Source organism: Oncorhynchus tshawytscha, linkage group LG32 (genome assembly GCF_018296145.1).
Source record: "Oncorhynchus tshawytscha isolate Ot180627B linkage group LG32, Otsh_v2.0, whole genome shotgun sequence".
Lineage (NCBI taxonomy): Eukaryota > Metazoa > Chordata > Actinopteri > Salmoniformes > Salmonidae > Oncorhynchus > Oncorhynchus tshawytscha.
Window position 1 is genome coordinate 2,156,528 of NC_056460.1, and position 22,906 is coordinate 2,179,433.

Consider the following 22,906-nt stretch of genomic DNA (forward strand, 5'->3'; position numbering starts at 1 on the left):
GCACTGGCTAAACGCAGAACTTGCTGACTGCCCACACTTGAGATAATCAGCAACCAACACCTGCAATATCTGTAGTAACTTTCCACCTCACTGCGGAGCATCTCTCTCTTTTCAGGGTTCACTCGATAGGCATGTTGTTGGATCAGGGCCAAGTCCCCAATGTCATGCATTTGGATTAGCACATCTGAGAATGAATCCTGAAATTCTAAAATAAGGGTAACAACAACAATATAATTATATCTAAAAGCAGGGCAACAATGTCAATATAATTGTACCCAGAAATGGTCAGCTGGTTGCATAAATAATTATGATTACTAAATGTTGTAAATATGGAAATCAAAACCAAATGTACACCCCTTTGTTAATATGTATTGGCAATACTTCACTTAATGGTGAGGCATGGAATAATAAAACATGTCTTTTGTCAGGCTGAATGTTTGAAATATGAGGTGATTTGAGACATGCTTCTTCAGTAGTGGAATAAAGACAATTAGCACTTGAATGTTGTAAAGAAATACTGGAGTGATGTCAGATTGTTAATAAAATTGATTTATAGTCCAATTTATTATACTGCTTTCATGTGTGTATACACACAAACATCTGCAACAATTATCATATTACGTCTTTTTTTTAAAAAGCAGCTTTTTCAACTTGTAGAAAACAGCTAGCTACATTTTGATTAAAGTGGTTCACCAACGCAGTAAGTGTAACACAGCTCTTTTTTTGTTAGTCACCTTTTGTTAAATCTTTTAATTCAGAGACTAGATTTCCCCTGAGGCTAATATCCATATCATTCTGCAATCAATTGAATAGGGCAATAGATAAGGTAGAATATCATTAAAATACTCCTACTACAATGTTAAAACATTCTACATTGTGACATCATTAAAATAATCCCACTACAATGGGTATAGGGGGCAGCATTTTCACTTTTGGATAAATAGCGTGCCCAATTTCAACTTCCTGCTACTCATGCCAGGAATATATGATATGCATATGATTGGTATGTGTGGATAGAAAACACTCTGAAGTTTCTAAAACCATTTCAATCATGTCTGTGACTATAACAGAACTTATGTAGCAGGCAAAACCCCGAGGACTAACTATTCAGAATTGTTTTCTTTTTTGCCTCTGACCGTTCCCTCTGTTGTCTTTGCCAATGGATATTTGATAGGAACCATTTTACAGTTCCTACCACTTCCACTGGATGTCACCAGTCTTTGGAATTTGGTTGAGGTTATTCATTTGTGCAAAGAAGAAGAAGCACATCCTGGAACAAGGTTGCCCTATTGAGAGTTGTACAAGACGTAAAAAGGAGCATGGTTTGTTTACTTGCTGTATTGAATACAGATTGCCCCGTCTACAATTTGATAGATTATTAACGTTTAAAAATATAAAATTTAACGAACGTTTGATTTTATATCATTTGAATTTGCCGCGCTGCATTTTCCCTGTTTTTTTTCTTCAAGTGGGATGCAAGCGTCCCCTATACCATAAGAAGTTAAAACATTCTACATTGTGACATCATTAAAATACTCCTACTACAATGTTAAAACATTCTACATTGTAACATCATTAAAATACTCCTACTACAATGTTAAAAAATTCTACATTGTGACATTATTTCATTGATATCATGAAACAACTCCTTCATGAATGTATTTTCTGATGTTTGATCAGAGATCTTTTATCAGAGTATCTCTTCCCACATTGATCACAGCTATGAGGTTTCTCTCCTGTGTGTGTTCTCTGGTGTATAGTCAGATAGCTAGATGAAGTAAAACTCTTCCCACATTGATCACAGCTATAAGATTTCTCTCCTGTGTGTGTTCTCTGGTGTACAATCAGATGGCTTGATGTAGTAAAACTCATCCCACATTGATCACAACTATAAGATGTCTCTCCTGTGTGTGTTCTCTGGTGTATAGTCAGAGAGTTAGATGTCATAAAACTCTTCCCACATTGATCACAGCTATAAGGCTTCTCTCCTGTGTGTGTTCTCTGGTGTCGAATCAGATGGCTTGATGTAGTAAAACTCCTCCCACATTGATCACAGCTATAAGGTTTCTCTCCTGTGTGTGTTCTCTGGTGTCGAATCAGATGGCTTGATGTAGTAAAACTCATCCCACATTGATCACAGCTATAAGGTTTCTCTCCTGTGTGTGTTCTCTGGTGTGAAGTCAGAGAGCTAGATGTAGTAAAACTCTTTCCACATTGATCACAGCTATAAGGTTTCTCTCCTGTGTGTATTCTCTTATGTAGTTTAAGTGAATCTGATCTTGAGTAACTCTTCCCACAGTCAGAGCAGAAGTGAGATTTCTTCCCTGTGGGTCTTTGCTGGTGTTTCGATGTGGAGAGACTCTTCTCTGCCTCGTCAGCATCATGAGGTTGTTGAGGTCCCCTGGAGGATCCACGACAGTCATGTCTCTCTCCTGTGTGAACAAAAAGTCGGACAGATGGTTTAAGGCCCACAACAGCAAAAATATACTGTAAAAAGGTGATGCCAACAGCGTAGCCATTATGTTGTACAAACAATGACGTCTGTAATGAATGTTCAATATTTGACATTTGTCTTAAGACAGTCAAGTGAACAACAAGTCATATTGTCTTGTTGTCCTCCACTAAGCCTGTGTTGTTGTCGGGCGGGCGGAGTTACGTTGTCCTACAGTAAGCCTGTGTTGTTGTCGGGCGGGCGGGCGAGTTACGTTGTCCTACAGTAAGCCTGTGTTGTTGGCGGGCGGGCAGAGTTACGTTGTCCTACAGTAAGCATGTGTTGTTGTCGGGCGGGCGGAGTTACGTTGTCCTACAGTAAGCCTGTGTTGTTGGCGGGCGGGAGGGCCGAGTTAGGTTGTCCTACAGTAAGCCTGTGTTGTTGTCGGGCGGGCGGAGTTACGTTGTCCTACAGTAAGCCTGTGTTGTTGTCGGGCGGGCGGGCGGAGTTACGTTGTCCCTACAGTAAGCCTGTGTTGTTGTCGGGCGGGCGGAGTTATGTCGTCCTAATGTAAGCCTGTGTTGTTGTCGGGCGGGCGGAGTTATGTCGTCCTACAGTAAGCCTGTGTTGTTGTCGGGCGGGCGGAGTTATGTCGTCCTACAGTAAGCCTGTGTCGTTGTCGGGCGGGCGGGCGGAGTTATGTCGTCCTACAGTAAGCCTGTGTCGTTGTCGGGCGGGCGGAGTTATGTCGTCCTACAGTAAGCCTGTGTCGTTGTCGGGCGGGCGGAGTTATGTCGTCCCTACAGTAAGCCTGTGTCGTTGTCGGGCGGGCGGAGTTATGTCGTCCTACAGTAAGCCTGTGTTGTTGTCGGGCGGAGTTATGTCGTCCTACAGTAAGCCTGTGTTGTTGTCGGGCGGGCGGGCGGGCGGAGTTATGTCGTCCTACAGTAAGCCTGTGTTGTTGTCGGGCGGGCGGAGTTACGTTGTCCTACAGTAAGCCTGTGTTGTTTGTCGGGCGGGCGGAGTTACGTTGTCCTACAGTAAGCCTGTGTTGTTGGCGGGCGGAGTTACGTTGTCCCACAGTAAGCCTGTGTTGTTGTCGGGCGGGCGGAGTTACGTTGTCCTACAGTAAGCCTGTGTTGTTGGCGGGAAGCAGAGTTACGTTGTCCTACAGTAAGCCTGTGTTGTTGGCGGGCGGGCGGAGTTACGTTGTCCTACAGTAAGCCTGTGTTGTTGGCGGGCGGGAGGGCCGAGTTAGGTTGTCCTACAGTAAGCCTGTGTTGTTGTCGGGCGGGCGGAGTTACGTTGTCCTACAGTAAGCCTGTGTTGTTGTCGGGCGGGCGGGCGGAGTTACGTTGTCCTACAGTAAGCCTGTGTTGTTGTCGCGCGGGCGGAGTTATGTCATCCTACAGTAAGCCTGTGTTGTTGTCGGGCGGGCGGAGTTATGTCGTCCTAATGTAAGCCTGTGTTGTTGTCGGGCGGGCGGAGTTATGTCGTCCTACAGTAAGCCTGTGTTGTTGTCGGGCGGGCGGAGTTATGTCATCCTACAGTAAGCCTGTGTTGTTGTCGGGCGGGTGGGCAGGCGGAGTTATGTCGTCCTACAGTAAGCCTGTGTTGTTGTCGGGCGGGCGGAGGAGTTATGTCGTCCTACAGTAAGCCTGTGTTGATGTCGGGCAGGCGGGGTTATGTCGGCCTACAGTAAGCCTGTGTTGTTGTCGGGCGGGTGGGCGGAGTTATGTCGTCCTACAGTAAGCCTGTGTTGTTGTCGGGCGGGCGGACGGAGTTATGTCGTCCTACAGTAAGCCTGTGTTGATGTCGGGCGGGCGGGGTTATGTCGTCCTACAGTAAGCCTGTGTTGTTGTCGGGCGGGCGGAGTTATGTCGTCCTACAGTAAGCCTGTGTTGTTGTCGGGCGGGCGGAGTTACGTCGTCCTACAGTAAGCCTGTGTTGTTGTCGGGCGGGCGGAGTTACGTTGTCCTACAGTAAGCCTGTGTTGTTGGCGGGCGGGAGGGCCGGTAAGTTAGGTTGTCCTACAGTAAGCCTGTGTTGTTGTCGGGCGGGCGGAGTTACGTTGTCCTACAGTAAGCCTGTGTTGTTGTCGGGCGGGCGGGCGGAGTTACGTTGTCCTACAGTAAGCCTGTGTTGTTGTCGCGGGGCGGAGTTATGTCATCCTACAGTAAGCCTGTGTTGTTGTCGGGCGGGCGGAGTTATGTCGTCCTAATGTAAGCCTGTGTTGTTGTCGGGCGGGCGGAGTTATGTCGTCCTACAGTAAGCCTGTGTTGTTGTCGGGCGGGCGGAGTTATGTCATCCTACAGTAAGCCTGTGTTGTTGTCGGGCGGGTGGGCGGGCGGAGTTATGTCGTCCTACAGTAAGCCTGTGTTGTTGTCGGGCGGAGTTATGTCGTCCTACAGTAAGCCTGTGTTGTTGGCGGGCGGAGTTATGTCGGCCTACAGTAAGCCTGTGTTGTTGTCGGGCGGGCGGGCGGAGTTATGTCGTCCTACAGTAAGCCTGTGTTGTTGTCGGGCGGGTGGGCGGGCGGAGTTATGTCGTCCTACAGTAAGCCTGTGTTGTTGTCGGGCGGAGTTATGTCATCCTACAGTAAGCCTGTGTTGTTGTCGGGCGGGCGGAGTTACGTTGTCCTACAGTAAGCCTGTGTTGTTGGCGGGCGGGCAGAGTTACGTTGTCCTACAGTAATCCTGTGTTGTTGTCGGGCGGGCGGAGTTACGTTGTCCTACAGTAAGCCTGTGTTGTTGGCGGGCGGGAGGGCCGAGTTAGGTTGTCCTACAGTAAGCCTGTGTTGTTGTCTGTCGGGCGGGCGGAGTTACGTTGTCCTACAGTAAGCCTGTGTTGTTGTCGGGCGGGCGGAGTTACGTTGTCCTACAGTAAGCCTGTGTTGTTGTCGGGCGGGCGGAGTTATGTCGTCCTAATGTAAGCCTGTGTTGTTGTCGGGCGGGCGGAGTTATGTCGTCCTACAGTAAGCCTGTGTTGTTGTCGGGCGGGCGGAGTTATGTCGTCCTACAGTAAGCCTGTGTTGTTGTCGGGCGGGCGGGCAGAGTTATGTCATCCTACAGTAAGCCTGTGTTGTTGTCGGGCGGGCGGAGTTATGTCGTCCTACAGTAAGCCTGTGTTTGTCGGGCGGGTGGAGTTATGTCGTCCTACAGTAAGCCTGTGTCGTTGTCGGGCGGGCGGAGTTCTGTCGTCCTACAGTAAGCCTGTGTCGTTGTCGGGCGGGCGGCGGAGTTATGTCGTCCTACAGTAAGCCTGTGTCGTTGTCGGGCGGGCGGAGTTATGTGGTCCTACAGTAAGCCTGTGTTGCTGTCGGGCGGGCGGAGTTATGTCGTCCTACAGTAAACCTGTGTTGTTGTCGGGCGGGCGGGCGGACGGAGTTATGTCGTCCTACAGTAAGCCTGTGTTGTTGACGGGCGGGTGGAGTTCTGTCGTCCTACAGTAAGCCTGTGTCGTTGTCGGGCGGGCGGCCGGAGTTATGTCGTCCCACAGTAAGCCTGTGTCGTTGTCGGGCGGGCGGAGTTATGTGGTCCTACAGTAAGCCTGTGTTGCTGTCGGGCGGGCGGAGTTATGTCGTCCTACAGTAAACCTGTGTTGTTGTCGGGCGGGCGGACGGAGTTATGTCGTCCTACAGTAAGCCTGTGTTGTTGTCGGGCGGGCGGGGTTATGTCGTCCTACAGTAAGCCTGTGTTGTTGTCGGGCGGGCGGAGTTATGTTGTCCTACAGTAAGCCTGTGTTGTTGTCGGGCGGGCGGGCGGAGTTATGTCATCCTACAGTAAGCCTGTGTTGCGGGCGGGCGGAGTTATGTGGTCCTACAGTAAGCCTGTGTTGCTGTCGGGCGGGCGGAGTTATGTCGTCCTACAGTAAACCTGTGTTGTTGTCGGGCGGGCGGACGGAATTATGTCGTCCTACAGTAAGCCTGTGTTGTTGTCGGGCGGGCGGGGTTATGTCGTCCTACAGTAAGCCTGTGTTGTTGTCGGGCGGGTGGGCGGAGTTATGTTGTCCTACAGTAAGCCTGTGTTGTTGTCGGGCGGGCGGGCGGAGTTATGTCGTCCTACAGTAAGCCTGTGTTGTTGTCGTGGCGGGCGGAGTTATGTCGTCCTACAGTAAGCCTGTGTTGTTGTCGGGCGGAGTTATGTCGTCCTACAGTAAGCCTGTGTTGTTGTCGGGCGGGCGGGCGGAGTTATGTCGTCCTACAGTAAGCCTGTGTTGTTGTCGGGCGGGCGGAGTTATGTCGTCCTACAGTAAGCCTGTGTTGTTGTCGGGCGGGCGGGCGGAGTTATGTGTCCTACAGTAAGCCTGTGTTGTTGTCGGGCGGGCGGAGTTATGTCGTCCTACAGTAAGCCTGTGTTGTTGTCGGGTGGGTGGGCGGGTGGAGTTATGTCGTCCTACAGTAAGCCTGTGTTGTTGTCGGGCGGAGTTATGTCGGCCTACAGTAAGCCTGTGTTGTTGTCGGGTGGGTGGGCGGGTGGAGTTATGTCGTCCTACAGTAAGCCTGTGTTGTTGTCGGGCGGGCGGGGTTATGTTGTCCTACAGTAAGCCTGTGTTGTTGTCGGGTGGGCGGGCGGAGTTATGTTGTCCTACAGTAAGCCTGTGTTGTGTCGTTGTCGGGCGGGCGGGCGGGTTATGTCGTCCTACAGTAAGCCTGTGTTGTTGTCGGGCGGAGTTATGTCATCCTACAGTAAGCCTGTGTTGTTGTCGTGCGGGCGGAGTTATGTCGTCCTACAGTAAGCCTGTGTTGTTGTCGGGCGGGTTTATGTCGGCCTACAGTAAGCCTGTGTTGTTGTCGGGCGGGCGGACGGAGTTATGTCGTCCCACAGTAAGCCTGTGTTGTTGTCGGGCGGGCGGGGGTTATGTCGTCCTACAGTAAGCCTGTGTCGTTGTCGGGCGGGCGGAGTTATGTTGTCCTACAGTAAGCCTGTGTTGTTGTCGGGCGGGCGGAGTTATGTCGTCCTACAGTAAGCCTGTGTTGCGGGCGGGCGGAGTTATGTGGTCCTACAGTAAGCCTGTGTTGTCTGTCGGGCGGGCGGAGTTATGTCGTCCTACAGTAAACCTTTGTTGTTGTCGGGCGGGCGGACGGAGTTATGTCGTCCTACAGTAAGCCTGTGTTGTTGTCGGGCGGGCGGGGTTATGTCGTCCTACAGTAAGCCTGTGTTGTTGTCGGGCGGGTGGGCGGAGTTATGTCATCCTACAGTAAGCCTGTGTTGTTGTCGGGCGGGCGGGCGGAGTTATGTCGTCCTACAGTAAGCCTGTGTTGTTGTCGGGTGGAGTTATGTCGTCCTACAGTAAGCCTGTGTTGTTGGCGGGCGGGCGGAGTTATGTCGTCCTACAGTAAGCCTGTGTTGTTGTCGGGCGGGCGGAGTTATGTCGTCCTACAGTAAGCCTGTGTTGTTGTCGGGCGGGCGGAGTTATGTCGTCCTACAGTAAGCCTGTGTTGTTGTCGGGTGGGTGGGCGGGTGGAGTTATGTCGTCCTACAGTAAGCCTGTGTTGTTGTCGGGCGGGCGGAGTTATGTCGGCCTACAGTAAGCCTGTGTTGTTGTCGGGTGGGTGGGCGGGTGGAGTTATGTCGTCCTACAGTAAGCCTGTGTTGTTGTCGGGCGGGCGGGGTTATGTTGTCCTACAGTAAGCCTGTGTTGTTGTCGGGCGGGCGGGCGGAGTTATGTCGTCCTACAGTAAGCCTGTGTTGTTGTCGGGCGGAGTTATGTCGGCCTACAGTAAGCCTGTGTTGTTGTCGGGCGGGCGGACGGAGTTATGTCGTCCTACAGTAAGCCTGTGTTGTTGTCGGGCGGGCGGGGTTATGTCGTCCTACAGTAAACCTGTGTTGTTGTCGGGCGGGCGGAGTTATGTCGTCCTACAGTTAGCCTGTGTTGTTGTCGGGCGGGCGGGGTTATGTCATCCTACAGTAAGCCTGTGTCGTTGTCGGGCGGGCGGAGTTATGTGGTCCTACAGTAAGCCTGTGTCGTCGTCGGGTGGGCGGAGTTATGTCGTCCTACAGTAAGCCTGTGTTGCGGGCGGGCGGAGTTATGTGGTCCTACAGTAAGCCTGTGTTGCTGGCGGGCGGGCGGAGTTATGTCGTCCTACAGTAAACCTGTGTTGTTGTCGGGCGGGCGGAGTTATGTCGTCCTACAGTAAGCCTGTGTTGTTGTCGGGCGGGCGGGGTTATGTCGTCCTACAGTAAGCCTGTGTTGTTGTCGGGCGGGTGGGCGGAGTTATGTCATCCTACAGTAAGCCTGTGTTGTTGTCGTGCGGGCGGGCGGAGTTATGTCGTCCTACAGTAAGCCTGTGTTGTTGTCGGGTGGAGTTATGTCGTCCTACAGTAAGCCTGTGTTGTTGGCGGGCGGGCGGGCGGAGTTATGTCGTCCTACAGTAAGCCTGTGTTGTTGTCGGGCGGAGTTATGTCGTCCTACAGTAAGCCTGTGTTGTTGTCGGGCGGAGTTATGTCGTCCTACAGTAAGCCTGTGTTGTTGTCGGGCGGAGTTATGTCGGCCTACAGTAAGCCTGTGTTGTTGTCGGGCGGGCGGACGGAGTTATGTCATCCTACAGTAAGCCTGTGTTGTTGTCGGGCGGGCGGGGTTATGTCGTCCTACAGTAAGCCTGTGTCGTTGTCGGGCGGGCGGGCGGAGTTATGTTGTCCTACAGTAAGCCTGTGTCGTTGTCGGGCAGGCGGAGTTATGTCGTCCTACAGTAAGCCTGTGTTGCGGGCGGGCGGAGTTATGTGGTCCTACAGTAAGCCTGTGTTGCTGTCGGGCGGGCGGAGTTATGTCGTCCTACAGTAAACCTGTGCTGTTGTCGGGCGGGCGGACGGAGTTATGTCGTCCTACAGTAAGCCTGTGTTGTTGTCGGGCGGGCGGGCGGAGTTACGTTGTCCTACAGTAAGCCTGTGTTGTTTGTCGGGCGGGCGGAGTTACGTTGTCCTACAGTAAGCCTGTGTTGTTGGCGGGCGGGCGGAGTTACGTTGTCCTACAGTAAGCCTGTGTTGTTGTCGGGCGGGCGGAGTTACGTTGTCCTACAGTAAGCCTGTGTTGTTGGCGGGAAGCAGAGTTACGTTGTCCTACAGTAAGCCTGTGTTGTTGGCGGGCGGGCGGAGTTACGTTGTCCCTACAGTAAGCCTGTGTTGTTGTCGGGCGGGCGGACGGAGTTATGTCGTCCTACAGTAAGCCTGTGTTGTTGTCGGGCGGGCGGGGTTATGTTGTCCTACAGTAAGCCTGTGTTGTTGTCGGGCGGGCGGGCGGAGTTATGTCGTCCTACAGTAAGCCTGTGTTGTTGTCGGGCGGAGTTATGTCGGCCTACAGTAAGCCTGTGTTGTTGTCGGGCGGGCGGACGGAGTTATGTCGTCCTACAGTTAGCCTGTGTTGTTGTCGGGCGGGCGGGGTTATGTCATCCTACAGTAAGCCTGTGTTGTTGTCGGGCGGGCGGAGTTATGTGGTCCTACAGTAAGCCTGTGTCGTCGTCGGGTGGGCGGAGTTATGTCGTCCTACAGTAAGCCTGTGTTGCGGGCGGGCGGAGTTATGTGGTCCTACAGTAAGCCTGTGTTGTTGGCGGGCGGGCGGAGTTATGTCGTCCTACAGTAAACCTGTGTTGTTGTCGGGCGGGCGGACGGAGTTATGTTGTCCTACAGTAAGCCTGTGTTGTTTGTCGGGCGGGCGGAGTTATGTTGTCCTACAGTAAACCTGTGTTGTTGTCGGGCGGGCGGGCGGAGTTACGTTGTCCTACAGTAAGCCTGTGTTGTTTGTCGGGCGGGCGGAGTTATGTTGTCCTACAGTAAACCTGTGTTGTTGTCGGGCGGGCGGAGTTATGTCGTCCTACAGTAAGCCTGTGTTGTTGTCGGGCGGGCGGGGTTATGTCGTCCTACAGTAAGCCTGTGTTGTTGTCGGGCGGGTGGGCGGAGTTATGTCATCCTACAGTAAGCCTGTGTTGTTGTCGTGCGGGCGGGCGGAGTTATGTCCTACAGTAAGCCTACAGTAAGCCTGTGTTGTTGTCGGGTGGAGTTATGTCGTCCTACAGTAAGCCTGTGTTGTTGGCGGGCGGGCGGGCGGAGTTATGTCGTCCTACAGTAAGCCTGTGTTGTTGTCGGGCGGAGTTATGTCGTCCTACAGTAAGCCTGTGTTGTTGTCGGGCGGAGTTATGTCGTCCTACAGTAAGCCTGTGTTGTTGTCGGGCGGAGTTATGTCGTCCTACAGTAAGCCTGTGTTGTTGTCGGGCGGAGTTATGTCGGCCTACAGTAAGCCTGTGTTGTTGTCGGGCGGGCAGAGTTATGTCATCCTACAGTAAGCCTGTGTTGTTGTCGGGCGGGCGGGGTTATGTCGTCCTACAGTAAGCCTGTGTCGTTGTCGGGCGGGCGGGCGGAGTTATGTTGTCCTACAGTAAGCCTGTGTCGTTGTCGGGCAGGCGGAGTTATGTCGTCCTACAGTAAGCCTGTGTTGCGGGCGGGCGGAGTTATGTGGTCCTACAGTAAGCCTGTGTTGCTGTCGGGCGGGCGGAGTTATGTCGTCCTACAGTAAACCTGTGCTGTTGTCGGGCGGGCGGACGGAGTTATGTCGTCCTACAGTAAGCCTGTGTTGTTGTTGGGCGGGCGGGCGGAGTTATGTCGTCCTACAGTAAGCCTGTGTTGTTGTCGGGCGGGCGGGCGGAGTTACGTTGTCCTACAGTAAGCCTGTGTTGTTTGTCGGGCGGGCGGAGTTACGTTGTCCTACAGTAAGCCTGTGTTGTTGGCGGGCGGGCGGAGTTACGTTGTCCTACAGTAAGCCTGTGTTGTTGTCGGGCGGGCGGAGTTACGTTGTCCTACAGTAAGCCTGTGTTGTTGGCGGGAAGCAGAGTTACGTTGTCCTACAGTAAGCCTGTGTTGTTGGCGGGCGGGCGGAGTTACGTTGTCCTACAGTAAGCCTGTGTTGTTGTCGGGCGGGCGGACGGAGTTATGTCGTCCCACAGTAAGCCTGTGTTGTTGTCGGGCGGGCGGGGTTATGTTGTCCTACAGTAAGCCTGTGTTGTTGTCGGGCGGGCGGGCGGAGTTATGTCGTCCTACAGTAAGCCTGTGTTGTTGTCGGGCGGGCGGGCGGGTTATGTTGTCCTACAGTAAGCCTGTGTTGTTTGTCGGGCGGGCGGAGTTACGTTGTCCTACAGTAAGCCTGTGTTGTTGGCGGGCGGAGTTACGTTGTCCTACAGTAAGCCTGTGTTGTTGTCGGGCGGGCGGAGTTACGTTGTCCTACAGTAAGCCTGTGTTGTTGGCGGGAAGCAGAGTTACGTTGTCCTACAGTAAGCCTGTGTTGTTGGCGGGCGGGCGGAGTTACGTTGTCCTACAGTAAGCCTGTGTTGTTGGCGGGCGGGAGGGCGGAGTTAGGTTGTCCTACAGTAAGCCTGTGTTGTTGTCGGGCGGGCGGAGTTACGTTGTCCTACAGTAAGCCTGTGTTGTTGTCGGGCGGGCGGAGTTATGTCATCCTACAGTAAGCCTGTGTTGTTGTCGGGCGGGCGGAGTTATGTCGTCCTAATGTAAGCCTGTGTTGTTGTCGGGCGGGCGGAGTTATGTCGTCCTACAGTAAGCCTGTGTTGTTGTCGGGCGGGCGGAGTTATGTCATCCTACAGTAAGCCTGTGTTGTTGTCGGGCGGGTGGGCGGGCGGAGTTATGTCGTCCTACAGTAAGCCTGTGTTGTTGTCGGGCGGAGTTATGTCGTCCTACAGTAAGCCTGTGTTGTTGGCGGGCGGGCGGAGTTATGTCGTCCTACAGTAAGCCTGTGTTGTTGTCGGGCGGGCGGGGTTATGTTGTCCTACAGTAAGCCTGTGTTGTTGTCGGGCGGGTTATGTCGGCCTACAGTAAGCCTGTGTTGTTGTCGGGCGGGCGGAGTTATGTCGTCCTACAGTAAGCCTGTGTTGTTGTCGGGCGGGCGGGGTTATGTTGTCCTACAGTAAGCCTGTGTTGTTGTCGGGCGGAGTTATGTCGGCCTACAGTAAGCCTGTGTTGTTGTCGGGCGGGCGGACGGAGTTATGTCGTCCTACAGTAAGCCTGTGTTGTTGTCGGGCGGGCGGGGTTATGTCGTCCTACAGTAAGCCTGTGTTGTTGTCGGGCGGGCGGAGTTATGTCGTCCTACAGTAAGCCTGTGTTGTTGTCGGGTGGGCGGGCGGAGTTATGTTGTCCTACAGTAAGCCTGTGTTGTTGTCGGGCGGGCGGAGTTATGTCGTCCTACAGTAAGCCTGTGTTGTTGTCGGGCGGGGGAGTTATGTCATCCTACAGTAAGCCTGTGTTGTTGTCGGGCGGGCGGAGTTATGTTGTCCTACAGTAAGCCTGTGTTGTTGTCGGGCGGGCGGGCGGAGTTACGTTGTCCTACAGTAAGCCTGTGTTGTTGTCGGGCGGGCGGAGTTACGTTGTCCTACAGTAAGCCTGTGTTGTTGGCGGGCGGGCGGAGTTACGTTGTCCTACAGTAAGCCTGTGTTGTTGTCGGGCGGGCGGAGTTATTGTCCTACAGTAAGCCTGTGTTGTTGTCGGGCGGGCGGGGTTATGTTGTCCTACAGTAAGCCTGTGTTGTTGTCGGGTGGGCGGGCGGAGTTATGTTGTCCTACAGTAAGCCTGTGTTGTTGTCGGGCGGGCGGGCAGAGTTATGTCGTCCTACAGTAAGCCTGTGTTGTTGTCGGGCGGAGTTATGTCGTCCTACAGTAAGCCTGTGTTGCTGTCGGGCGGGCGGAGTTATGTCGTCCTACAGTAAGCCTGTGTTGTTGTCGGGCGGGCGGACGGAGTTATGTCGTCCTACAGTAAACCTGTGTTGTTGTCGGGCGGGGGGGTTATGTCGTCCTACAGTAAGCCTGTGTCGTTGTCGGGCGGGCGGAGTTATGTTGTCCTACAGTAAGCCTGTGTTGTTGTCGGGCGGGCGGAGTTATGTCATCCTACAGTAAGCCTGTGTTGTCGGGCGGCGGGCGGAGTTATGTCGTCCTACAGTAAGCCTGTGTTGTTGTCGGGCGGGCGGAGTTATGTCGTCCTACAGTAAGCCTGTGTTGTTGTCGGGGGCGGGCGGAGTTATGTCGTCCTACAGTAAGCCTGTGTTGTTGTCGGGCGGGCGGAGTTATGTCGTCCTACAGTAAGCCTGTGTTGTTGTCGGGCGGGCGGGCGGAGTTATGTCGTCCTACAGTAAGCCTGTGTTGTTGTCGGGCGGGCGGAGTTATGTTCCTACAGTAAGCCTGTGTTGTTGTCGGGCGGGCGGAGTTATGTTATGTCGTCCTACAGTAAGCCTGTGTTGTTGTCGGGCGGAGTTATGTCGTCCTACAGTAAGCCTGTGTTGTTGTCGGGCGGACGGAGTTATGTCGTCCTACAGTAAGCCTGTGTTGTTGTCGGGCGGGCGGAGTTATGTCGTCCTACAGTAAGCCTGTGTTGTTGTCGGGCGGGCGGGGTTATGTTGTCCTACAGTAAGCCTGTGTTGTTGTCGGGCGGAGTTATGTCGGCCTACAGTAAGCCTGTGTTGTTGTCGGGCGGGCGGACGGAGTTATGTCGTCCTACAGTAAGCCTGTGTTGTTGTCGGGCGGGCGGGGTTATGTCGTCCTACAGTAAGCCTGTGTTGTTGTCGGGCGGGCGGAGTTATGTCGTCCTACAGTAAGCCTGTGTTGTTGTCGGGCGGGCGGGCGGAGTTATGTTGTCCTACAGTAAGCCTGTGTTGTTGTCGGGCGGGCGGGCGGAGTTATGTCGTCCTACAGTAAGCCTGTGTTGTTACGTCATCCTACAGTAAGCCTGTGTTGTTGTCGGGCGGGCGGAGTTACGTTGTCCTACAGTAAGCCTGTGTTGTTGTCGGGCGGGCGGGCGGAGTTACGTTGTCCTACAGTAAGCCTGTGTTGTTTGTCGGGCGGGCGGAGTTACGTTGTCCTACAGTAAGCCTGTGTTGTTGGCGGGCGGGCGGAGTTACGTTGTCCTACAGTAAGCCTGTGTTGTTGTCGGGCGGGCGGAGTTACGTTGTCCTACAGTAAGCCTGTGTTGTTGGCGGGCGGGAGGGCCGAGTTAGGTTGTCCTACAGTAAGCCTGTGTTGTTGTCGGGCGGGCGGAGTTACGTTGTCCTACAGTAAGCCTGTGTTGTTGGCGGGCGGAGTTACGTTGTCCTACAGTAAGCCTGTGTTGTTGGCGGGCGGGCGGAGTTATGTCGTCCTACAGTAAGCCTGTGTTGTTGTCGGGCGGGCGGAGTTATGTCGTCCTACAGTAAGCCTGTGTTGTTGTCCTGTGTTGTTGTCGGGCGGGCGGGGTTATGTTGTCCTACAGTAAGCCTGTGTTGTTGTCGGGTGGGCGGGCGGAGTTATGTTGTCCTACAGTAAGCCTGTGTTGTTGTCGGGCGGGCGGGCGGAGTTATGTCGTCCCTACAGTAAGCCTGTGTTGTTGTCGGGCGGAGTTATGTCGTCCTACAGTAAGCCTGTGTTGTTGTCGGGCGGGCGGAGTTATGTCGTCCTACAGTAAACCTGTGTTGTTGTCGGGCGGGCGGACGGAGTTATGTCGTCCTACAGTAAACCTGTGTTGTTGTCGGGCGGGGGGGGTTATGTCGTCCTACAGTAAGCCTGTGTCGTTGTCGGGCGGGCGGAGTTATGTTGTCCTACAGTAAGCCTGTGTTGTTGTCGGGCGGGCGGAGTTATGTCATCCTACAGTAAGCCTGTGTTGTCGGGCAGGCGGGCGGAGTTATGTCGTCCTACAGTAAGCCTGTGTTGTTGTCGGGCGGGCGGAGTTATGTCGTCCCTACAGTAAGCCTGTGTTGTTGTCGGGCGGGCGGAGTTATGTCGTCCTACAGTAAGCCTGTGTTGTTGTCGGGCGGGCGGAGTTATGTCGTCCTACAGTAAGCCTGTGTTGTTGTCGGGCAGGCGGGCGGAGTTATGTCGTCCTACAGTAAGCCTGTGTTGTTGTCGGGCGGGCGGAGTTATGTCGTCCTACAGTAAGCCTGTGTTGTTGTCGGGCGGGCGGAGTTATGTCGTCCTACAGTAAGCCTGTGTTGTTGTCGGGCGGAGTTATGTCGTCCTACAGTAAGCCTGTGTTGTTGTCGGGCGGGCGGAGTTATGTCGTCCTACAGTAAGCCTGTGTTGTTGTCGGACGGGCGGAGTTATGTCGTCCTACAGTAAGCCTGTGTTGTTGTCGGGCGGGCGGAGTTATGTCGTCCTACAGTAAGCCTGTTTTGTTGTCGGGCGGGTGGGCGGGCGGAGTTATGTCGTCCTACAGTAAGCCTGTGTTGTTGTCGGGCGGAGTTATGTTGTCCTACAGTAAGCCTGTGTTGTTGTCGGGCGGAGTTATGTCGTCCTACAGTAAGCCTGTGTTGTTGTCGGGCGGAGTTATGTCGTCCTACAGTAAGCCTGTGTTGTTGTCGGGCGGGCGGAGTTATGTCGTCCTACAGTAAGCCTGTGTTGTTGTCGGGCGGGCGGAGTTATGTCGTCCTACAGTAAGCCTGTGTTGTTGTCGGGCGGGCGGGCGGAGTTATGTTGTCCTACAGTAAGCCTGTGTTGTTGTCGGGTAAGCCTGTGGTTGTCGGGCGGGCGGGCGGAGTTATGTCGTCCTACAGTAAGCCTGTGTTGTTGTCGGGCGGAGTTATGTCATCCTACAGTAAGCCTGTGTTGTTGTCGGGCGGGCGGAGTTACGTTGTCCTACAGTAAGCCTGTGTTGTTGTCGGGCGGGCGGAGTTACGTTGTCCTACAGTAAGCCTGTGTTGTTTGTCGGGCGGGCGGAGTTACGTTGTCCTACAGTAAGCCTGTGTTGTTGGCGGGCGGGCAGAGTTACGTTGTCCTACAGTAAGCCTGTGTTGTTGTCGGGCGGGCGGAGTTACGTTGTCCTACAGTAAGCCTGTGTTGTTGGCGGGCGGGAGGGCGGAGTTAGGTTGTCCTACAGTAAGCCTGTGTTGTTGTCGGGCGGGCGGAGTTACGTTGTCCTACAGTAAGCCTGTGTTGTTGGCGGGCGGAGTTATGTCGTCCTACAGTAAGCCTGTGTTGTTGTCGGGCGGGCGGAGTTATGTCGTCCTACAGTAAGCCTGTGTTGTTGTCGGGCGGGCGGGGTTATGTCGTCCTACAGTAAGCCTGTGTTGTTGTCGGTAAGCCTGGCGCGGGCGGAGTTATGTTGTCCTACAGTAAGCCTGTGTTGTTGTCGGGCGGGCGGGCGGAGTTATGTCGTCCTACAGTAAGCCTGTGTTGTTGTCGGGCGGAGTTATGTCGTCCTACAGTAAGCCTGTGTTGTTGTCGGGCGGGCGGAGTTACGTTGTCCTACAGTAAGCCTGTGTTGTTGTCGGGCGGGCGGGCGGAGTTATGTCATCCTACAGTTACGTTGTCCTACGGTAAGCCTGTGTTGTTTGTCGGGCGGGCGGAGTTACGTTGTCCTACAGTAAGCCTGTGTTGTTGGCGGGCGGGCAGAGTTACGTTGTCCTACAGTAAGCCTGTGTTGTTGTCGGGCGGGCGGAGTTACGTTGTCCTACAGTAAGCCTGTGTTGTTGTCGGGCGGGAGGGCCGAGTTAGGTTGTCCTACAGTAAGCCTGTGTTGTTGTCGGGCGGGCGGAGTTACGTTGTCCTACAGTAAGCCTGTGTTGTTGGCGGGCGGAGTTACGTTGTCCTACAGTAAGCCTGTGTTGTTGGCGGGCGGAGTTATGTCGGCCTACAGTAAGCCTGTGTTGTTGTCGGGCGGGCGGAGTTATGTCGTCCTACAGTAAGCCTGTGTTGTTGTCGGGCGGGCGGGGTTATGTTGTCCTACAGTAAGCCTGTGTTGTTGTCGGGTGGGCGGGCGGAGTTATGTTGTCCTACAGTAAGCCTGTGTTGTTGTCGGGCGGGCGGGCAGAGTTATGTCGTCCTACAGTAAGCCTGTGTCGTTGTCGGGCGGAGTTATGTCGTCCTACAGTAAGCCTGTGTTGCTGTCGGGCGGGCGGAGTTATGTCGTCCTACAGTAAACCTGTGTTGTTGTCGGGCGGGCGGACGGAGTTATGTCGTCCTACAGTAAACCTGTGTTGTTGTCGGGCGGGGGGGGTTATGTCGTCCTACAGTAAGCCTGTGTCGTTGTCGGGCGGGCGGAGTTATGTTGTCCTACAGTAAGCCTGTGTCGTTGTCGGGCGGGCGGAGTTATGTCATCCTACAGTAAGCCTGTGTTGTCGGGCAGGCGGGCGGAGTTATGTCGTCCTACAGTAAGCCTGTGTTGTTGTCGGGCGGGCGGAGTTATGTCGTCCTACAGTAAGCCTGTGTTGTTGTCGGGCGGGCGGAGTTATGTCGTCCTACAGTAAGCCTGTGTTGTTGTCGGGCGGGCGGAGTTATGTCGTCCTACAGTAAGCCTGTGTTGTTGTCGGGCAGGCGGGCGGAGTTATGTCGTCCTACAGTAAGCCTGTGTTGTTGTCGGGCGGGCGGAGTTATGTCGTCCTACAGTAAGCCTGTGTTGTTGTCGGGCGGGCGGAGTTATGTCGTCCTACAGTAAGCCTGTGTTGTTGTCGGGCGGAGTTATGTCGTCCTACAGTAAGCCTGTGTTGTTGTCGGGCGGACGGAGTTATGTCGTCCTACAGTAAGCCTGTGTTGTTGTCGGACGGGCGGAGTTATGTCGTCCTACAGTAAGCCTGTGTTGTTGTCGGGCGGGCGGAGTTATGTCGTCCTACAGAAAGCCTGTTTTGTTGTCGGGTGGGTGGGCGGGCGGAGTTATGTCGTCCTACAGTAAGCCTCTGTTGTTGTCGGGCGGAGTTATGTTGTCCTACAGTAAGCCTGTGTTGTTGTCGGGCTGAGTTATGTCGTCCTACAGTAAGCCTGTGTTGTTGTCGGGCGGAGTTATGTCGTCCTACAGTAAGCCTGTGTTGTTGTCGGGCGGGCGGAGTTATGTCGTCCTACAATAAGCCTGTGTTGTTGTCGGGCGGGCGGAGTTATGTCGTCCTACAGTAAGCCTGTGTTGTTGTCGGGTGGGCGGGCGGAGTTATGTTGTCCTACAGTAAGCCTGTGTTGTTGTCGGGCGGGCGGGCGGAGTTATGTCGTCCTACAGTAAGCCTGTGTTGTTGTCGGGCGGAGTTATGTCATCCTACAGTAAGCCTGTGTTGTTGTCGGGCGGGCGGAGTTACGTTGTCCTACAGTAAGCCTGTGTTGTTGTCGGGCGGGCGGGGTTACGTTGTCCTACGGTAAGCCTGTGTTGTTTGTCGGGCGGGCGGAGTTACGTTGTCCTACAGTAAGCCTGTGTTGTTGGCGGGCGGGCAGAGTTACGTTGTCCTACAGTAAGCCTGTGTTGTTGTCGGGCGGGCGGAGTTACGTTGTCCTACAGTAAGCCTGTGTTGTTGGCGGGCGGGAGGGCCGAGTTAGGTTGTCCTACAGTAAGCCTGTGTTGTTGTCGGGCGGGCGGAGTTACGTTGTCCTACAGTAAGCCTGTGTTGTTGGCGGGCGGAGTTATGTCGGCCTACAGTAAGCCTGTGTTGTTGTCGGGCGGGCGGAGTTATGTCGTCCTACAGTAAGCCTGTGTTGTTGTCGGGCGGGCGGGGTTATGTTGTCCTACAGTAAGCCTGTGTTGTTGTCGGGTGGGCGGGCGGAGTTATGTTGTCCTACAGTAAGCCTGTGTTGTTGTCGGGCGGGCGGGCGGAGTTATGTCGTCCTACAGTAAGCCTGTGTCGTTGTCGGGCGGAGTTATGTCGTCCTACAGTAAGCCTGTGTTGCTGTCGGGCGGGCGGGAGTTATGTCGTCCTACAGTAAACCTGTGTTGTTGTCCGGGCGGGCGGACGGACGGAGTTATGTCGTCCTACAGTAAACCTGTGTTGTTGTCGGGCGGGGGGGGTTATGTCGTCCTACAGTAAGCCTGTGTCGTTGTCGGGCGGGCGGAGTTATGTTGTCCTACAGTAAGCCTGTGTCGTTGTCGGGCGGGCGGAGTTATGTCATCCTACAGTAAGCCTGTGTTGTCGGGCAGGCGGGCGGAGTTATGTCGTCCTACAGTAAGCCTGTGTTGTTGTCGGGCGGGCGGAGTTATGTCGTCCTACAGTAAGCCTGTGTTGTTGTCGGGCGGGCGGAGTTATGTCGTCCTACAGTAAGCCTGTGTTGTTGTCGGGCGGGCGGAGTTATGTCGTCCTACAGTAAGCCTGTGTTGTTGTCGGGCGGGCGGAGTTATGTCGTCCTACAGTAAGCCTGTGTTGTTGTCGGGCGGAGTTATGTCGTCCTACAGTAAGCCTGTGTTGTTGTCGGGTTATGTCGTCCTACAGAAAGCCTGTTTTGTTGTCGGAGGCGGGCGGAGTTATGTCGTCCTACAGTAAGCCTCTGTTGTTGTCGGGCGGAGTTATGTTGTCCTACAGTAAGCCTGTGTTGTTGTCGGGCGGAGTTATGTCGTCCTACAGTAAGCCTGTGTTGTTGTCGGGCGGAGTTATGTCGTCCTACAGTAAGCCTGTGTTGTTGTCGGGCGGGCGGAGTTATGTCGTCCTACAGTAAGCCTGTGTTGTTGTCGGACGGGCGGAGTTATGTCGTCCTACAGTAAGCCTGTGTTGTTGTCGGGCGGGCGGAGTTATGTCGTCCTACAGAAAGCCTGTTTTGTTGTCGGGTGGGTGGGCGGGCGGAGTTATGTCGTCCTACAGTAAGCCTCTGTTGTTGTCGGGCGGAGTTATGTTGTCCTACAGTAAGCCTGTGTTGTTGTCGGGCGGAGTTATGTCGTCCTACAGTAAGCCTGTGTTGTTGTCGGGCGGAGTTATGTCGTCCTACAGTAATCCTGTGTTGTTGTCGGGCGGAGTTATGTCGTCCTACAGTAAGCCTGTGTTGTTGTCGGGCGGGCGGAGTTATGTCGTCCTACAGTAAGCCTGTGTTGTTGTCGGGCGGGCGGGCGGAGTTATGTCGTCCTACAGTAAGCCTGTGTTGTTGTCAGACGGGCGGAGTTATGTCGTCCTACAGTAAGCCTGTGTTGTTGTCGGGCGGGCGGAGTTGTCGTCCTACAGTAAGCATATGAAAATCATAATTGGCACACAGATTAGCAGAAATGGTCAGATAAATTGGCATTCCAACTGGAAAAGGTTGCAGACTGCTGGTGTAGTCTGTCTATCTGTAGTCTATAAGTCTATTACTGCAAACTTCAGGAGCAGAACGTTAGAATTTACGAAGTCCAGCAGCCGGAGGGGGGACAAACTACCTGCCCTCCAGGACACCTACACCACCCGATGTTACAGGAAGGCCATAAAGATCATCAAGGACAACAACCACCCGAGCCACTGCCTGTTCACCCCGCTATCATCCAGAAGGCGAGGTCAGTACAGGTGCATCAAAGCTGGGACCGAGAGACTGAAAAACAGCTTCTATCTCAAGGCCATCAGACTGTTAAACAGCCACCACTAACATTGAGTGGCTGCTGCCAACACACTGATACTGACACTGACTCAACTCCAGCCACTTTAATGATGTAAAATATATCACTAGCCACTTTAAACAATGCTACCTTATATAATGTTACATACCCTACATTATTCATCTCATATGCATACGTATATACTGTACTCTATATCATCTACTGCATCCTTATGTAACACATGTATCACTAGCCACTTTAACTATGCCACTTTGTTTACATACTCATCTCATATGTATATACTGTACTCGATACCATCTACTGTATCTTGCCTATGCTGCTCTGTACCATCACTCATTCATATATCTTTATGTACATATTCTTATCCCCTTACACTGTGTATAAGACAGTAGTTTTGGAATTGTTAGTTAGATTACTTGTTGGTTATTACTGCATTGTCGGAACTAGAAGCACAAGCATTTCGCTACACTCGCATTAACATCTGCTAACCATGTGTATGTGACAAATAAAATTTGATTTGATTTGATTCATGCATGGCCAGTCCTTATATTCATAGTGTAGTGAATTCTGGGGGTAGCCTTGAGCTGAACTCAAACCTCGGTCCAGCGACTGTCAAGTCAACACCTTATAACTGTTATGCCAAGATGTCTGAACTTCTTGACGAGGTAGCTAGGTGTTGGTTTACGGTTGCTACAATAGCTTTCTCTATGAATGTGAGAGTGGTTACATTTCTCCAGCCCCCATCCCTCAGCTGTTTTCCAAACAGCCATTTTGTTGCTGTTTAAATACTAGGTTCCCTTTAAAAAACTACACATCAATCAACCAATCTGCAGTTGAAACAATAACAAAGCAGTCATTCCACAACTTTTGGTAATTAGATGATGGTGGGCCTGGAGAAATGTAACTACTCTCAAATTCATAGACAGATCTATGGATGCAAGGACTGACCATCCAAGATATCAACATGATAGTTTTAACCATGTTGAGGCTGTTGATTTACATTTTTTCTAAACATTGGAGTAAACATTTTGGGTTCTGATGGGGTATAACAGTTGAACTAAGCTCATGAGGCATGTATTATATTCTTCAATAATTAATGGCTATAAATAAATAATTTAAAAGTCGAAATATGGATGTAGCAATTGCAGATTTCCCCTTTAACACCAAACATCAGTTCAACAACTGCAGAGTTTGTACCTCTGTATTTAAGATAGTACTTACCAGTGGTAATCACGGCCCGGTTTCTCAAAACCATCTTATGGCTAAGTTCATATTTAGAACCACTGGATGCCTTAAATTGAGTTTGGGAAATCGGGCCCAGATATCCAGTTTCCTCCTCTTCCGATGAGTCCGTAATCTCCCTCTCCTCTTTCACTTCAACAACTGAATCCTCCTCATCTTTTACTGTAACATCCTCCTCCTCTTTCACTCTGAACGCCTCTTCTTTCACTGTAACGTCTTTCTCTTCTTCTTTCCCTGTAACAGCCTCACCCTCTACTTGTTTTTGTATTGTAACATCCTTCTCTTCCTCCTCCTCTTTGACGAGAACTTCTTTCTCAGTCCAGCAGACCGCCTCTTCTTCAGCAGGAAGAGAGTAACTTAGTGAACTCATGGTCGGAGATGTTAGCTAGCTAGGCTAATGCTAATGCTAACTTAACCAGCCCGGCAGCTGAATAATAACAACAACACCGTAAATATAACATGAAATAGGATTACTAACTAGACGACATACGAGGGTTTAAAACACAGTGGGTAATATACACTAAAGCGTCTAAAGAGCTTTATTGGTTCGGCTATTTTGTCTAACAAGCTACCGAGGTGTCTGACCAAGTTTTGCTGCTGCTGAAAGAAGCGTTCCGTCCACTAGATTTTACGTCACACCAGCAGCATCGCCTTAAATTCCCAGACCGCCATCTGCTGACTGGAGTGGGTAACGCAGTTGTCTGAACCTCTGTGATGGAGATGTGCGACTTTAAGACAATGACGCTGGTATGACGTAAAATATATATTATAATGTTCAGACAAAAAGTTAGTGTAGGAAGCATGAGTTTTTACTCACCTGTGTAACAACACAGTGTGGTTAAAGACGTAATAACTGAGTTGTATTGAAGATCTGGTTACCTATACGCACAACCAGTTATGTTTTTGTGTTATCACATATGTATTAATTTATTTCGGGATTCTGGGTAATCCACAGCAGATTTATGGAGAATTGCTGTGGGTGAGTTCAAAATGGAAAAGTCCCGGGATAGAAATA

The 22,906-nt window shown here is 52.6% G+C and overlaps 1 protein-coding gene across 1 annotated transcript; it reads right to left on the reverse strand.

Annotated features, from left to right (window-relative positions):
• Positions 1-1,650: 1,650 nt before the first annotated feature.
• Positions 1,651-22,502, reverse strand: LOC121841591 (zinc finger protein 239-like). The gene is made up of 2 exons (XM_042310865.1): positions 21,871-22,502; positions 1,651-2,432 (listed from the first exon to the last, which is right to left on the reverse strand). The coding sequence occupies exons 1-2, from the start codon at positions 22,259-22,261 to the stop codon at positions 1,651-1,653; spliced, it is 1,173 nt and encodes a 390-aa protein (XP_042166799.1). The 5' UTR covers positions 22,262-22,502.
• Between the last annotated feature and the right edge of the window lie 404 nt (positions 22,503-22,906).